This window comes from Neolamprologus brichardi, chromosome 14, assembly GCF_056152115.1.
Source record: "Neolamprologus brichardi isolate AB-2024 chromosome 14, ASM5615211v1, whole genome shotgun sequence".
Classification (NCBI taxonomy): domain Eukaryota; kingdom Metazoa; phylum Chordata; class Actinopteri; order Cichliformes; family Cichlidae; genus Neolamprologus; species Neolamprologus brichardi.
Genome location: NC_142117.1, coordinates 23,974,773 through 23,992,888, shown reverse-complemented (window position 1 = coordinate 23,992,888; position 18,116 = coordinate 23,974,773). Strand labels below are relative to the sequence as shown.

Sequence of the window (18,116 nt, the reverse complement as noted above, 5' to 3'; positions counted from 1 at the left end):
CTGAAAACTCTCCACTTTCATTTTATTGTAATCCACGACCTTCTGGACAAAGCAGAGGTTTATAAACAGTCAATCAGTCCGTCTATTCTTTCTGTGAAAAGCGCTGCCTTTGAAATACAAAATGTGGTCACGAATCCAGTTTTCTTGCTTACAAAGCAGCACCCTCTTTGAAAACCTGATAGTTTGACATTTTACAAATATAGAGACTTTCTGGGCAAAGGTTTTTAACACTTTGTAAACACTATACTATCTGTCTCTCCTGCCATGTTTACCCTTCGGAGATGAAAAATCTAAACTCCTGAATTTGAATTCCAATCTTGTTAAGTCACGCGTTCACAGCACTTATGTGGGAAATGTGCGTGCCGAGTAAACCACACACCCACACCCACCCAAACAGTGCTGCCTGACACTGTCAAAGGAAGACTGGACACTTGACGTTCACCAATGCGTCACATTCCCGTCGGGATCTGATGCACATGCTCACAAGCACGGCCTGCACGTATAACAGTGTTGCTTCTTTGTAAACTTTCAATGTTGCATACAAAAATGTAAAAACCCACATTCCTCCCGTCTATCCTAGCTTAATTATGTTTACAGCGGTGTCCTTTAACCTCTGTTTTACTCAGACACCTGTCATCGCTCATACACAGATTTTTTTTTTTTTTTTTTTTGGTTTTGAGTTTGTGTGTAAGTCAGAGCCCACACGAACTGATCAGATTAATCGGGTAATTCCAGTTTCACAGACTAAAGCAACACGAATCGAGATAACAGGCAGAAATATTTACGTTGAACAGTAAACCCAATACTTAAACCTCTGCTGGACACGCACAGACATGTTTTGTTCAATGGCTTTGTGAGAATCCATAGTGCAACAAACTTCAGACAAACAAGGCTGTCGAGCTTCTTACTAAAAATCACTGCATTTTCATACAAAAGTCCAATTAAGAAAAAAACTGTTTCTGTTTCTAAGAAAAGTTAAAACTGTGGGATTTCGATGTAAATCGATTCATACTTGGGTGAACTCTTTTGGAAGTAAAATAGCACGAGTCCACTGCAACTGGAATGATCAGATAGCTCAGTTTCTTTTTTAAAAAGCCAGGCACAGAAATCATACAAACACAGTAAGAAGGCTATACCAAGGCAGGAAAAAACAAAACAAAGTTAAATTAAACTGTATTTACATGCTGAGTTAGTTAACACGTGGTCTGACCACTGTTTTTAGTGTTGCTGTATACTTAGTCATCAAAAGTGGTCCATGATAAAAAAAACAAAAAACAAAAATCCAACACTCCTCAGAGGCTCGTTTAAAAAAACAAAAACAAAAACAAACAAACAACAAAAACAAAAACACGCTCCTGTTGGTCAAGATCACGGCTGAGGAGGTGGCTGCTCTGGCCACCTCTCGCCAACAGACGGAGCTGTGAAGAGGAGCGAGATGAGTCTCTGCAATAAAAAGTCACTGCTAGAAGTCCATGAGTGCAGAGGACTGTACTCTCAGAAAATAAACCACAGCCCAAGTAAAACAAAACAAAGTTACAATTGTGCTTTAAATTTAACAGCTCGTGCCATCTGCCTCCTTATTCCACATAATGCATAACGTTAACCTTTTGGCATATTCCACTTCGCCCGCCCTTCTCACACTGGTTCAAGTTGATAAAGTCACTTGGTGTGAGCCCTGAAAGGAGTAACTGAAGTGGTGGCCCTCTGTTAGCCATTCCTCTGTCACTCTTAGTTTGTATAATCTTCTTCAACATCCCATCAGTCTCTTACTGCAGTCCCGTGTCTCGCTCAAGGAGTCTCCGGGAGCATGGTGCTGAAGATGTCTATGAGGTTGTCCAGTCCCCACAGGTAGCCGTCCTCCCTGTTGCCCTCCACCCAGGGAGTCCTGTGGTCGAGAGTTTGAGGTGTCTGCAAGGGGACCGTTTTTCCAAAGTCGATCATCCAGACTTTCGCTTTTCCTGAGGCGTCGTGCACAAACAGAAGAGAGCTGCCCACAACCTGCAATCGATAAACCAGCAAGACCAGTGAGTTTAGGTATGCAGCGCTGATGGGATGATATCAAATCAGCAACACAGACAACAGGTCTGTTAGAAGAAGTCAGAACGGAGTCCGTCTCACCTCGTGTGTCCTGAAGAACTGTGACTGCTCCAGGGCTGAGCGTAGTTCCTCCAACCGCTGCAGGTAGAGTTTCTGAGGAAAACAGAAAAGGACACAGAAACTGAGACTGTGGCAATTTGCACTTTTTGTTCTTCTTTCTTATTTAAAGGTAAGTGTAAAACCTTACATCCTTGTTTGATGCAGGTGCTACCGCGTGAAACAAGGATGTAAGTCCTGTATGGAGTGAGCACAGTGCAGACCCGAGAAGCAGTGGAGCATAAAGCAGCATCTCTAAGATTTACTGATGAACATGCCACATCTGGTTTGTCTTATTTGTACAAATCTAAGAACAAAGTAACAACTTGTTGTCTGTGTGTCTGATGCGAGTCAGTGAGAGACTCCTCTAAATAACAGAACAACATATCAGTGACCTTCAGAGGAGCTGACAAAGCCACGATAGCCGTTTCCTCTTCTCACAGGCCGAGTCAAACTAAGCAGCTGCTGATTCTAGCTTTTTGCTTTTTTGCATTTACAAAACACAAGAATTGAACAACATACCAGAATCTGAGTGTTGCCATCGACAAAGTCCTCCAAGGCCTGCATCACTTGCTCTCTGTGTTTTGTCTTCTTAAAGTTGGTGTTGCAAGTTCCATCAGCTCTCTATATAGAATAAAAGGAAACCATCAAAAATGTCATAATGACTCACTTCAGCTTATACATGCTGATTCACGCTACTATCTGCACAATTGAAGGTTTTAACAGTTGTGTTTTGTCGAGGTGGAAACAAATGGCTCTAAATAAATTCCACAGTCACGGAACTCGTTCAACTGGAAAATACAGCTGCAGCGAGCCTTTAATACACTGTGTGTCATCACATATTTTCTTTAGTCTCTGAGTAGCATGCAAATTCACTATTGGCACAAACTGATAACCAGCCTCGGATTTATTTTCGAAAGAACAAACAGTCCCCCTAATGACTGCATGTTAACCAACCACATTTTCCATTTCACCCCAGTGCACGTGGTCTGTCTTGTGAACAAACTGATAAGTGTTTACTCCCGCTGATTGGTTTACGTCTTTGCAGCAACAAGCACAGCTGTTTATTCTCTTGAAGCTGAGGTCTTCGGGCTAGATGCGTTTGTGTGTTCAGCATGACCTCTTACCTTAATGCCTTCGATCCGGAAGCCCAGGGTGGCGGTGGAGCTAAGCGTCTCCCTCCACTGCATGTACCGCGGTTTGAGGACACCCTGCTTGGCCCGTTCCTCCTCTGTTGGAGCCCCAGGGTCCACGGCAATCATTTTGTCGTACATATCCTTCCTCAAACGTGGACGCTCCCTGGCTTTTGTCAGCTCCTCCTCCAAGTAAGTCCTGAGAGTTTGGGTTAGATTTAAATGTTTGCACAGCCTTCATTCTACATACACGATTCAAGAGTAAATGTGCATGAAGGTAAACTCTTAAGGCTCATTTTGCCTTCCTAAGGCACAAGCCGGTTTTGGAAAAATGCTTTTTACACAAATACACTCTCTTTGTCACGTGCCAAGTCTTACCTGCTGCCCATTTTGCAGTCCATGATGGAGGGCGAGTCAAAGTCAGCCAGCAGGTCATCCATCAGGTTGTAGTCGTGGTCGTCTTTTTGTACTACGCCGTAATATCCGGGCACGTAGGGGCGCAGAGAGTCCGTCATTAGCTTCTGCAGGCACTGCTGCTCACACTCGCAGTATCGCTTCAACAAACGCCCATACTCCCCAGCCTGGAAGTTACCTTGGAGAAAGATAGGGAAAGAAAATTAATGACGCATGAGACAGAAAGATCAGAAACTACAACATGTCTGTGCATTTTTGTTTGTCTGCAGATCTGAAAAAAGGCGTACAAGTGAGCAGGATAGAGCCGGCACTGTTGCCCTTAAACTTTATGCTTGCCAGCCTTTCAGTAGATACAACAGTAGCATAAATCTTTTGTTCTTTTCTTAGAAGGAACCTCCACCATTTACACATACCTGCATGGCCAGCAAGCTGCACCCATGGGTAACGCTTCTTGAAGGACACGACAAAGGGGGACCAGTGAACCATGGTCTTCAGCTTGTGCCAGGACTTACTCTGAAAGATGAAAAAAAACAACAAAGGGTTTCATCGCCTTGTTTAAAAAAAAAAAAAAAAGCATGGGCGGTCACACACATAATAAATCTGAAGCTCTGACTAATCAGAAAAGGAGCTTTCTTTCCTGGACAAACACAGTACTGAGCTGAGTGCAGGCCAAAAGACTGATTACTCATTAAAAGGAAAACCCAACCTGTACTGTCCTCATACCCACACAAACATATCAGTAGACATTGGACAGACCCTCCCCTGCAGCCAAGGCCAGGTGTGCCGCATACACGACAAAGCCCATTCATGAAACATTTACCAAAGCCTCCGCTGTGGTGTCGTAAAACAGAACCTCCGTGTTTGCAAGCTTGTGGGCCTGTGTGTGGCTTACAGTAATCTGTGTTGGGAAACACTAGAACAAGGACAGTGTGCAACAGCCGCTTTGACGCAAGCAGTTAGAGAGGCGCCTGATACTGATTGATTAGAACATGTGTGTGGGAAATCACAACAAACGGACAGCCAGTTCTGGATGAGAGTGTGTGTGTGTTTTACATTTCAGCTGATTAAGTCCTAAAATGCTTCTATGCACCAAACCGGTTTAAAGCACAGAGACAATTAGGTTAAAGGAGCAGAAAGAAAATTAGCACTGGGCAACAAAACCGGTTTCTGCGAGTAATAAAATGCAAGAGGCCATAACCATAAAAGTTATCTTTTTACAACTAAATTATTTCTCTCTGTATGCATGTGTGAGAGAGATTGCTCTTCCCATTGCTCTGCATTCCTTCACTGCTGCTCTTGGAAACTGTCACAGTAAAAAAGTCTTAATCCGGGAACATAAACACACTGGAAACACTGCGTATGTGTTTACCTCAAAAGAAGAAGAAGAAGGAGGGAAAAAAATGCTTCAAGTTTAAACTGTTCGCAACAGTTTGAAAGCCTTAAAAACACTTTTTAGCTGAAGGAGAAGGAGCAGTTTTACGTATTGGGATGAATCTTTGCAAAGGGTTTTACTTTAATTGTGGATTATTTATTCTGGTATATTAGTGCGATAACTTGAATCAAACATGTAAGTTTGTAACCATTCTAAGAACTAGAATGAGTGTGCATTTAAATCTTTTATCATCAGTTTCTCAACCTCAGATCCCAGGATGGATTACAGGTTTAAACTTAACATGAGATGGCACAAAGCCTACAATAAAAAGAAATGCTGCTTAAAACAGAGAGCAGGTCACTACCAGGATTTTTAGCAAGAGGCCGAAGGTGAAGATGTGGACTTAATCTTAAACGACACACACAGATTCACCTTACCCTAACCTCGGCCTCGTCTGGGCGAAGAACAGCACTTCACCACATGTGACGTACACGACTGAATTTTCAACATGACAAAAATTCCTCTTGCTCACTTAACTGAGCAAACCACACCTTCATTTGACCCACAGACAAACACTAATAGATGTGCAGGATCACAGTGATGAAACACTTCTATTATCTATTTTCTCGCTTACTAGCCTGCTTATTTCCACTGCCTGTTGACAACCCATACAGTCTCTCAGGATGTGTTTGAGCTGATCTTTACCCTAACCCAAATCTCTGATTAGACTTCAAATAAATACAAATATCTCAGCCTATTCAGCAAAACTCCTGTTCTCTTTATTTGCAAAAATAACTGTTTTATTCAAACTCAAAGGAAAAATATCCAAATGAAGCCACAACAAAAGCCAGCAACATTTAAACTTTCCACTCAGGCAAGAAAACTGTCACCAGAGACTCTAGAAAGACTCTTAAAATTCCCAAAACATGCTCGACCTTTATTTAAACATTTTTAGTTTATAGTTGAATATTTGACTAGATTTCCTGTCAGCTGTAACGACGTGCTGTGATTACTGATCACAGATAAATATTAGTTTTCTGAATGCACAAGTCCAGAAATACCATCCACCTGTGGCCCAAACAGAATCTGTTTACTTATCAAATCTTTTACTTCTTCTCCTCACTAATATTTAGTCATTACCAGCATCTGTTTCCATCTGAAGACCAGTTCAGTGACAGAAGGCCTGAGCGGGGAGAAACGTGATGCTTCAGCCTCTCTTCTTTCACTTTCCTCGTCCAGGTCAGGCTCTCTAATGGCCCCATGCTGACAGCTTAATGTGCTGCCTCTGTGGAGCTGAATGCACCTCCTTAACAGCAGATGCACTGCCAAATACTAATGCTGCTAATATTCTTGTGGACATTAAGGCGTTCTTAAAAGGGTGGTTTGATAAATGTTCAGAAGCCCATCAAAGAGCACATAAAGAGCTTTCGACGTTTCAGCTTAAAGCGAAGAAGCCGTCCCACACACACACACACACACACACACACACACACACACACACACACACACGTTTTAAATGCTGAGGTCACATTTCACCCCACACAGTCGAACCCTTGCCATCTCCACTTTCTTTTATATAACTCATGAAAACTGTATACATAATACAAACATACAAAGTTATCATATCAACCCCCATTTGAGGTTATTTTTAATTTTTTGCTTTGAAACAGACAGAGATCCCTTGCTTTTACCACTTTCTTTTTTTCCCTGTAGTGCTCCCATCCCTTCTTCATATTTCCTAGACCTATGGGATGGAATTCCAGGAATGTCACCGGTGCTTGTCATGAGAGAACACGCCCAAACACTTCCCAACAATGACAACAATGGCGCTGCTAGGAGACATTACAAGGGCCACGAATGTTCTGCTTTAGATGTGTAAAGTATGCATCCAAGACAAGGAAGGTGTTTCACTGCCACTTCAGTAAGCCCTTTAGCGGCGATTTCCCAGCATATAAAAGAAATAAGTGCCCACTAAAGAAGACTCACCAGTTAACAAGGTATTTTTTTTCTCTTCAAGTTAAATTACTCAAAAATTAGAACACATCTTTGCTTGTAAAATTGTCAAAAATAACACGAGTAATGTAACAGACTCTTTGCCTTAAAATATAAGTAGACCATTTGTGGCTATGTGCACAGCCACCACCAAAGGCCACTGTGGTCAGGAAAAAAAGACCCATCTTCAATAATTATAGCCCATGATGAGGCCTGTAATGATCAGCTGGGTAAAACAAGTTGTGGACTTCAACTTTTGGTGCTATTAAATTATAATGTTAATTACTTTTAGCTGTTATAGCAGCACTTGGTGTACAGCATGGTGAGCCTGCTGCTACTGGCTTACTGGCTTCTTAACCCAGATACAGTTCTTTGTGGCTGAACGCGAGCCAGATAGCCCTCATATGCTGTAACAGCAACAACAGCAATCTTTTTTTAATTTCTATTTGAATACCCAAGTCTCTTTGATACAATCTCCCCTTATATCATGTTTCTGAGGAAGCATGACACCAGCGTACATTTATAACAGTGGCTGAGGTAGGTTACATTTGAATCAGTATCTCTGCTCTCTCAATAATTATTTTTGGACCCTTTTCTTACCTGGCAAACGGAGCAGTAGCGGAGGAGGAGGCAGGTGCCGACACAGATACACACGACCCCAGAGACGACACGAGAACGCAACCAACATAAAATGCCCCCCGCCATCAGGACAGGGTCTCTTAAATCAAACGTCAGGGACGCGTGCCTCCCTGTGGGCGTGAGATCCTTCACCGTCATCTATAACGTCCTTTAACTCAGTCCACTGTCTGCTCGGTCTTCCTCTGGTAAATCACCTTTAGTCAAGCTGTAAATTTTTAATGTTTGTTTGTCTCCTTTATCGCCCGATAAATAATCACTCGTGCGTCTCTACAACCTCCTTTTTGTCACTCTAATTCACAATTTGCACCATTGCAGAATTTTAGTACTCCACCCTTTGATTTCTTCACGCTTTCTCAATTTCTTTGTTGCCGTCATCAAACATATCCACCAAGTGTCCTAAGGCAGTCCCTTTTCTGGCTCTCGCCACTTTCTGCCTGTTTGAACTAGTCCTGTTACTTGCAGTTCCTCCCTGAAATCATTCACCCCGTCTCCCCGAAGGCGCAAATCCCCCACTCTGCGAGCCGTCTTCGCTTTCTCCCAGTGTAAACCTTTGTTTCTCTCCTGTCTCACTCTCTCATCCTCTAATCCCCTCCGGGCCTATCCTGAGCCTCATGCTTAGCCAATCTCCTGCCAGATTCAGTGCAGGTGGGGGTAGAGCCAACAACCATTTCCATATAGTCCCACAGCTCCTCTTTTGTCTGCATGATGAGGTCTTGACTACTATGCGGCCTACGAAGTTGTGCGTTTGTGCACGGGGACAAAACTAAACCTGTCAAGCGACAGTCAGCTACGAGAGTGACAGCATACTGTATGCAAACCCCGAAGCGTGCTTTCAGGTACTCTTAGAGACCTTTTCTCAAAACTACTTTATATAAACCACATCCCTTTCCCTTCACTCAAGTCTTCAGAGCTCATGAAGCTCCACTGTGATGGGCCAGTGAACGCACAGAAGATGGCACCGGCTTCAACCTCCGCCTGAAAATCATCTGCAGAAAACAGACTCACATGTCTCTTTTATCTGATAATGTTTGATATGTTTATTTGCATGTGCCAGAAACACGGTATTACATCATCAGTTGATATCACTGACAAATGAAAATACATTTGGTATTTGCTGTATTTGCTACTTTTTCCCTTTAATATCACGGTTTCCGGAATACTTGGAAGTATTCGACCTCTTATACCTGTGCTACATCTCAGTGTGTTGTTTAATGATTTTCCACTAACGACCGATTCTATTTGCGGAGCACATTTAACTATAAAAACATTATTTTGGCAACTCTTATTTACATAAAATCCGATATAGTTCCAGTGAAACCTTGAGCTAAGAAAAGCAGCTCACTTTCCAGCTCGCATATTAAGTATTTAACTTCCAGATTTATCAGTGAAGGACTCCTAAACCTTTGTTTCTCTCCTGTGTTTTTTTTTTTGTTTGTTTGGTTTTTTTTTAAATGTTTTCTTTCTATTTTAATTCTTTTATTACATTATCCCTCTGTTCAGCACTTTGGCCGACACTTGATGTCTTTTAAATGTGCTATATAAATAAAGATGACTTGACTTGACTTGACTTATACGGAACACATGAGGACACGTGTGGGGGTTATGGCATATATGAGCAAAATTTGATTTGCTGGTTTAGGAAGGATCAATGACAGTGTTCTAGCTTTTATGACAGGAGGTTAAGTCTTACTGCTTTCCAGGTTTTGGATTTTGTTTTTGTGATCCAGTATTGTGTTCTTTAACTGTATGCACATCTTTTAATTTTATGTAATGAAGGAAATGATGATCCCCCGCCCCCTCCAAACGCTGTGAGTACTTTTACTCAAAAGCTGTTGGTCTTGTTTTTTTGTTTGTTTGTTTGTTTGTTTTTTTAAAAAAGGGGCAGTGTGCTTTGTACATTGTCCATAGTGTGAATGTGCCAGATGAAGTCATACAGGCTCATTTTCATATCTTGTCCCTGGGGGATTGATGGAAATAATAGACAGTAAGAGGAAAACCAAAAGTGCAGAAGCACGTATTCAAAGATAAGATCCGGAGCATAACCATATAACATTAAAAATGTCACACATTGTAAAAACTAAAGCACATGCGCAGTTACAAAAACAGAACAGCGACCTAAAAAAATACTCCAGAGACAACGTGTTTAATGATCCAGTTAGGCACAGTTTTATAGGTGTGATATAGGGTTAAGAGATATGATGCTCTTTACTTCCTTAATAGATTGTTGATAAGAAACAGCCAACGTTCCAAAAGCAAATGATTTGCTTGGAAGTAATGGAGAATTTTTACTCGAGGCGTTGATACTCTGAATCTTGTGCTTCCTGCACCACTGGATTTTATTTCATTGTGGGTGTTACATCTTAACCTGATACATCTTGTATCAGGTAATTCTGTGTTGTGCACATATATACATAAAAGCGAAGCTAACTTTTAACTAACGTGGACTTTCCTGTATCGTGGATTTTGTGTATAAGTGCTGTTGCTGTAGGAGTGATGTGTGGGACGGAAAACAAGTCTGCAATTGTGGCTCATGAGTGAATAAGCATGCATAAATAAGAATAATCATCAAGTGTAGGCTACATGTTCACAGTTTCGCTGCATATTTTTCATCTGTGCGCGCTCCTTCTTTTGTCTGCTTACTCTAATTTTCCTCTTGTTTTCCGTTTCACTGTCTTAAGAGGAAAATATTAAGCCTTTTTATATAAGTGCAGGCAAACTGTAGAGGGAGAAAGAGTGTCTCACATGGAAGACATGATCATGCGAAAAATATCGGCGCTGCTGTGCACAGCAGACGTTGGCAGGAATTTATATCTTATAGCATTCAAATGTCAGGGACAGAGTAGACACTGTTGGTGGAGCGAACAACACAAGGAGAAAAAAAAAACACCATATATGGCAAAGACGTTGCCTAGCAACCGGCTCAGCCTTCAGCCCAATTTTCCATGACACACAATGAACTCTGAATGCAAGACGGCATCGCTCTGTGTGTGTGTGTCTGTGTGCGTGCATGCGCGAACAAGTATCTGCTCACGTCACCTCATGAAGTAAATGTTAGGTTTGTTTGTGAGTTGACGGCACGGCCACACATACTCCCTCTTTCTATTAATTACAACAAACAAAAGCGTTTTCCACACAGCTGCACATATGACAAAACATGCCCATTAAAACCAGCTCTTATCAGAAACCACAGGCCAGCGTCATCCTGTTTGTTACAACACCTCAAGTGCAACTACTCAGGTTGCTCACTTCCTGCGTGTTGTTATAATAGCCAGGAAATTACATTGTCCGCTGTCCTGTTCACTCAAGACATGCAATATGTGAATCAATATGTTTGCAGAAATGTGTATCTGAACGTGACAGAGGTATTTTATGGACTTTACACTAAACGAATGACTGACAAAGGGGACGTTAAACATGATGGGGTATTATAAATTATAAGCGTTTTATTTTTTTTTCTAATTTTCAAGCAAAAACTCTTCGTTTTTCCTTTTTGAATGCGAGGATTTAAAGTGTTTGTGTTTTATAGCACTGCTCGCGTGTTAAGACTGCAGAACATAGAAAAAACAAACATCTGAAGATACCACACTGGCTTCTTAGAAGAGATTAAGGTGTGGTTTTTCTCATTTTTTTGTGATGTTTTACATATGAAACAAGAAACAAGAATGTTTGATCTAAACTAAAGCTGCGACAGTAACAGACAAACTTCTGTGGATAAAATGTTCATCTTTCAGTTGGTTGAGATCAGTAGATGTGTGGACTCGATATGGATGTTACTTTTATACTTAATCTAATTAAGCCATCGTGACACGAGTTGTATTAAGTTTTTGCTGAACTTTGTTTTGTAAAATCATGCCTGAAGGAAGAAAGCTGCCCACACGGTCTTTATTTTGACATTTAGATCCTCACTCACAGGAATAATCAAATCATTAAACATCAACTGGAGCTTGTCTCCACCTCACAGTGGTCTCAAGAGGCCTGTGTTTGGTGCAGCTCTTTGAGAAGGACTAAACAATTTGGAGAAAAGCAAAAGTAATATATGTTAAAGAGGAGACTCTGGGGTGGTCTAATGTATGACCGTGAATTTCAAATTGCATCAATTTTCATGGGTGACGCATTTCTCAATCTTTCCTGATCTATGAAAATGAATAAATAAATTAAAAGGGTGGGTTTTCCACCACATCCACCAGAAGATCATTATGTCCTGGGCATCGCAGTATGAATCACAACACTGACAGCTGAAAATCTTTCTTGGTGATGTGGCCCTGCATGAAAACCTGGACGTTCAGCATTCACAGAGCTACCGTGATGATAAGAAGATACTGATACATCCTGTTTTTAAAGCATTCCATGCATGGTAGTCAACAGTGCATCAAAGCTTCCTGACACCGGAGGAAATCATCACAACTTCCTACTAAACTTTAAGCTACTTCTCCCGGACGGAGGAGAGGAAAATCTGTAAGCCTCTTGGGGCTGCAGGCTAAACTCTCTAATAACGTCCGTGGAGGCTGGTCACAGCTCAAAGTGCTGACTGTAAACGAATGACGAGCAGTTAAGAAATGCATTCAAACAATGTTTAAATGGTCCTCAGGCTGAGCTCATCAAAGCCATGCGATCATGTGGCATGGGTGATGGAAGGACACAGAAGTGGGGGCTGGCAATAATAACCATTTTCCTCTCCTTTGGGTTTAAATTTGTTACAGTCATGTCTCATTATCAGGGCAGTGTGAGTCAAAGCCTTCTACCACACATGACACACATTAGATCAAAAGTCTCTCCTGAATGAATGGGCCCTTTTCCCCTGATTTGCACCACAGCAGCTGAAAAATCTCCACCTCCTGACAAATAATGACCTTTTATTATCAACGTGAAACATATTAAACAAATTTCTTTCCTTGATTGTCTTTATAGCACCAGCAGTGACTGACACACCTGCTCTCACACACCGTTTAGATTTGATGACAAAATAAAGTGTTTGTGGTTGAGGTTGACACAGGACTCAGGAATGTTTACTGTACATTTCCTATGCAGGGTGTGTGTACTAGATTTTAATATGTAATACCTAGTCAGTTACCGACTTGTATCATTTTCTTTTTGATTGATTTTAATTTTACAATGAGTTCCAGTGTGGTCACACCTAACAACATGTTTGTTTATGGAAAGAATAGCTTCAAATACTGTAATGCCATCATATATGGTCAGTTGCACAATATTTGCATTACTCATTTTTGGTAGCTGAAGCAGTAAGACCAGTTTATGGTTTCTTGTCAGAGTCCAGCTGAAGGTCTTTTAAAATATGTATGAAGAATATATTGCAAGCAACTGAACAGAAAACTTTATAAAAGTTGTCTGTTCAAGAAGACTTGAATAGACACTCACCCCCGTCCCATCCTCCGGGCTGCACAGAGACCGGCTGGACTCGATGTCGCTGCCTGTGAAGTCGTCCTCGGACTCCTCGAAGGACGAGGCGGAGGACAGGCCGATGGAAGAAGAGTTGGACAGCTTCCTGGGGGACCGCATCAGAGCGGGAGACCCTCCGCAGCCGCTGTCCGAGCAGGGGGACTCGTCGTCCGGTTGAGGCTCCAGACAGCCGGTGTTGGGCTCCGTTCTCAGCAGGTTCGATGCGACCTGTGAGCGGTTCGGACTGGGGTCTCTGGTTATGATGAGCTTGGGTATGGTTCCTGGGAAACTTTGGCCTCCTGGTGGACTCTGGCTGGTCTGATCAGAGTCCGTTTGACTCTTTGTTTCAACCGGGCAGCTGTTGTTCAGTTTGCAGGTCGCTTTGGGTGTGCATGAAACGGTGCTACAGTCGGTTTTTGTCATTGTAGCCTCGGCTTGATCTTCCCTAATCGAAAGTCCACAGTCCAAAAGTTGATCCGAGGCCAAACTAGACAAAATCCCCTCAGTGTCTGGGTCAGAGGTCTTCAGAGGGGGTGAGTTGGATGAACGCGTGCTATTTCCAGTTAATAGTTGATCCTGAGACACAATGGGATCGTGGTTGCTTCCCCCCAGTGGCTTATCTTCCATGGCCCTCGTCTGGGGATCCGAGGCATTGTTCTTTCGCACGGGTTTCGGCTCCTCGCAGCCCGCGCCGCTGACTTCACAGCTCTTACTTTCCAAGCCTGGTGCATCGGATGAACCAGCGGTTGCTTCACGGTTCACGACGTGCTGTGTCGGTTCAGTATTTCCATCTAGGCCGGATGGCGTGTCAAAACAACCCGCGGCTGCTCGCTGTTCCCCAACCGCCGACACGACCTCGTCCCTCGGCAACTTTCCTACTCTGTGGCCGCGGCGCGTTGCTGGATCTCCAGCTGCGTTTCCGCCACCCAAATCCGCTTCCCCCTGACTAGAGTCTCGCTTTCTCCTTCCCAAATACGACAGCACTTTATTTTTCATCGGATTTCTGTTTAACTGGTCACTTTTCGCTTTTTCTCCGCTCCCAGGTCTGCGGATACGAAGTCGACGGGCTGTCTCGCCCGCTTTCCATTTCGCTCTGCCTCGGGTGGCAGTGCTGTGCGATAGAGCAGAGCGAGTTTGGCCCATCCTGCATGCCGTAATAGTAGCAGTGACCCAGACACACCCTCAAAGTATGATTTAGAAAACAGTCGAAACTACTTAGCCAGTGACTCCATCAAGCCACGGTAATCCATTAATCACACACTCCAGTTAGTGCTATTGATCAATCCCTGCTAATCATCTGGGATTATACTGATCTGTGAAAAAAAGCAGATGATGTGTGATTTAGTAAGCAAAATTGCAAGGACAATACACAAATAAAACCCTAAACCCTTACCTTACCTAAAGAGTCCCCGATGACACAATGATAACACAAAAACAAACGCACATTTAAACCAGCGCTTGATTCAAGAATGCAAACTCGTATGTGCTTAATCACCCTTAAAAGTCACATATTATTTCCAGACTACAGGACTGAAACTGTCAGATCAAGGCTCACTGGAAACTGCACTGGAGTATAATTACAGGAAAATATGACAAGAACAAAGATTTAAATATTACAGGGGGAGCTGGTGTGGGGGAAAACTGTAAAAGTTTCACTGAGATTTAGTCAGTTTCACCATTAGTCACGTCTGTCTAATACTGCCCTCCTGTGTCTGGACACGATTCATTTGTCCCAGTAAGCTTCATTTAGACTGCTATCCTTATGTTTCTTTCAAAAAATAAAAATAAAAAAAATCCCCCAATAGGGAATAGTGGACATAAAACAAAACAAAGCATTGATATGTCCAAATTAAGAGTTTAAATAGTCAGCATTACATAATTTGGACATTTTTCAAGGCGAAGAACAATCACTTTAAATTAATATGTCAGAATTTGATGATTTAAGAAGACAAATGTTAAATGCTCATCACTGCAACAGCAAATTTGCCCATCTTGATGGTCTACTTTTATGACGTAACTTGTTTCCACTGGTTAAAGGGTTAAACTATTAAGATCCCTTCCAGCTTATCTTTATTCGTGGACTTTACAAGAGTACTTTTGTCTATTCTGATACAGCATGCAAAATAACCCACTTTTATCTTATACTGGGCCTTGGTGCAGCCTGTGAAGTCATTTACTATCTGAAACACTCATAGATCCACTTCCCCCCCTCTTTAATTCAGATTTCTTCTGATTTGCTGCCCCTCATAAATAATAAAAAAAAAAGTCTCACTATCTGTATAGAAAAGATGGAAGAAGGCTGCATGTCCTGCATTCTTTGTAAAGGCCAGCAGAGGGCGACTCCTCTGATGTTTCTATATTTATTTTCAAGATAAGTTGGATACAATAAACACTTTATCCAATACTTGGGAAAATGTTTTGTTACAGCAGTTATTAATGTTATTTCTGATGTGTTGATGGTATTGGTTGGTAGTTTCAAGCCTTCTTGAGTTAAAGTCAAACTTGAATTTTTTGAAAATAATTATCTCCAATAAACGACTGTACAAGCTACCAGCCTACGGGGGTGCAGCCTCCTTTGGGTTCTTTGCCTGATCCGCCTTGTTATCACGATTAGTTTCAAACCACCAAGATGGCGACGGAAACAATGCTAAGCTCAGTGCTTCAAAATGAGAACTCATGAACAACAGGTGATGTCACTATGGCCATGTCCATCTTTTATGTACAGTGTACCAGCAGTTTGATGCTTCAGGCTGCTGGTAGGCTAACCCCACTTACTTAACTTTTGTTCCTTTGTTATTTTTTAATTTGATCATCCACTATATATAAATAATAGAAAACAAGAAAAAGCACAGTTTGTTCCCTTTAATAATGTATTTACAGTCGTTCTAGTCAGCTATGTCAAAACACAGCTTCAACTTCCTCTATCTGCTCATAGGAATTGCCGTTTTGCAACATTTCTCATGTAAATACAAAAGACAGTAGTGTTTAAAAAGGGTCAAATCATGACGTTTCCTCTATCAGAAAGCCGTTTCAAGCCTTTCCGACATTATAAATGAAACACGGTGAGGTTAAGTGATTGTTATTTGCTGCGACAGCTCAAAAGGAATGCTTACAGGAAATGAGACAGCAAGGATAACAAAGGAAAATACAGCTCATACAGAACCACACAGTCCACTATATTCATAATCCAAATAATAACTAATCCTATATAATGACTCACGCTGGCCTGAATAACTGTGAATGTTGTGCCATCCGCAGGGGCTCATACAGTGACACATAGTTTATGGGAAGTTGATCATTTCAAAACAAGTCTTTAAAAAAACCCAACAAAATAAAATAAATTTAAAAAAAACCCACACCCTTAAAATAGATCTCAGGGTGATAAATGGCAGTAAAGCACTGCCATCAAAACCACTCATCTGTTTGTTCAATCAGCAGCATACACTTTGTGGCTAAAATGGAAAACACAGCCAATCTAAATGAAGAGACTTATCAGTGAGTCATTTGTTTAAACGGCGGTTTAGCACACACTTTCAATTTGAGCTTGGGCAGCACTAGAGCTTTTTAAAATCCTGATTTTAACTTGGCCCTAAATTAAAACGCCCGTACCAGTTTCCTGTGATCAAACAATAAGAAGAGACAAGTCTTATCTGCGCGTTTTCAGCCAAGCAAAACAACCAAACGGATAAAAAACACACACATACACACAAAAACTTGAGTTAATCTTACCTGACTGATCCTGAAGTGGTCCTCCGGTGGTATACTGTTAAAAATAGCTGACAGGGATGCAGAGGTTTTTAAAAACTCCTGGCAGGACGTGAAAATGATGATGTGTCTGTGATCATGAGCTGTTCAGCTAGTGTGTGCGAATCGCTGCTGCACGAAGTGAAGTATCAGCATGTGGTTAAAGTAAAAGAGGAAGCGCTGGTAAAACGGAGGCAAGTGTCGTTAACTTTCAGGCTTAGTAACTTCCAGAGACACCTGAAGTGGCACAAGCTAACGAGCTTCCAAACGACAAGACGTAACGGCCACAAAAAACAAAAAAGAAACACGATTTAGCTCAGTTAAAAACGCAACCACGACCACAAGTACAGTAAATAAGAAAAGACCCAAAAAAAGGCGACCAAACAAAATGTTGTCACCCAAAACAATCTTTATTATGTCTAAGAAAACGTCACAAACCTACTCAAAATGATCCGACGGTGGCCTACTGGTCATTTAATGGCGTTACCTTCAAGTGCACCACGAATTTTAGCTGTTTAGGCGCTAAAGAAAAACCGTTAGTAACCTTTACAATTGAGAAAAGTTAATTTTTTTAGTCTGATAAAACAAAAGCGTAAACATCGTAACAGCAAGGTAGCTTAAAAAATTATATTTGCATTTTTTTGTGTTTGATATTCAAGAAATACCAAAGTTGACCATCCAGAAATAATTTTGGATTTCTTACATTAGTGCAGTATGGAAATTTGTTAATGCCCGTGATTTCTTTTTATCTATCTGTAAGTAAAAATGACAACTTAATATGCTGAAATTTCGATTTAATGACAAAAATTTGGAGTTTTCAGATGTAAATTGAAATCTTGAGATATTACCTCTTTTTTTTTCTTTTTAGTGGTGAACTAGCAGTGTGCGATACTGAAAATTTTGGTATTGATGATACCAAATAAATACAAGGCCATTATTGCCGATACCAATACTGATACCGATACTTTTAACTTATAAAGGCGGCTTATGAAGGCAAGAGCAGCGTGTAATGATTTATGGGATGAATCATCATGAATTTGCAAATTCTGATTTTAACGACTGAATTTAATTTCCACAATAATCAACGAAACACACCTTTCAACTTGTCATGTATTTTGAAACTGGGTTACTTTAAGACCTGGAATGTAAATGTGCTTGCTTATAAAGCACTTTGGTTCAACTTCTGTTGTTTAAATGTGCTATAGGTGATAAATAAAATAGACATGACAGTCAACACAGAGGTTCAGATATTTTTCATGTGCAAGTTGGAGATATATTTTTTATTTCCTAAA

At 41.3% G+C, this 18,116-nt stretch overlaps 1 protein-coding gene across 1 annotated transcript; it reads right to left on the bottom strand.

Annotated features, from left to right (window-relative positions):
• Positions 1 to 5: 5 nt before the first annotated feature.
• Positions 6 to 17,312, bottom strand: itpkcb (inositol-trisphosphate 3-kinase Cb). The gene is made up of 8 exons (XM_006795369.2): positions 16,810 to 17,312; positions 13,060 to 14,393; positions 4,094 to 4,193; positions 3,645 to 3,858; positions 3,261 to 3,465; positions 2,656 to 2,757; positions 2,119 to 2,190; positions 6 to 1,998 (listed from the first exon to the last, which is right to left on the bottom strand). Exons 2-8 carry the CDS (start codon positions 14,221 to 14,223, stop codon positions 1,789 to 1,791), a joined length of 2,067 nt encoding a protein of 688 aa, XP_006795432.1. The 5' UTR covers positions 14,224 to 14,393; positions 16,810 to 17,312; the 3' UTR covers positions 6 to 1,788.
• Positions 17,313 to 18,116: the final 804 nt, after the last annotated feature.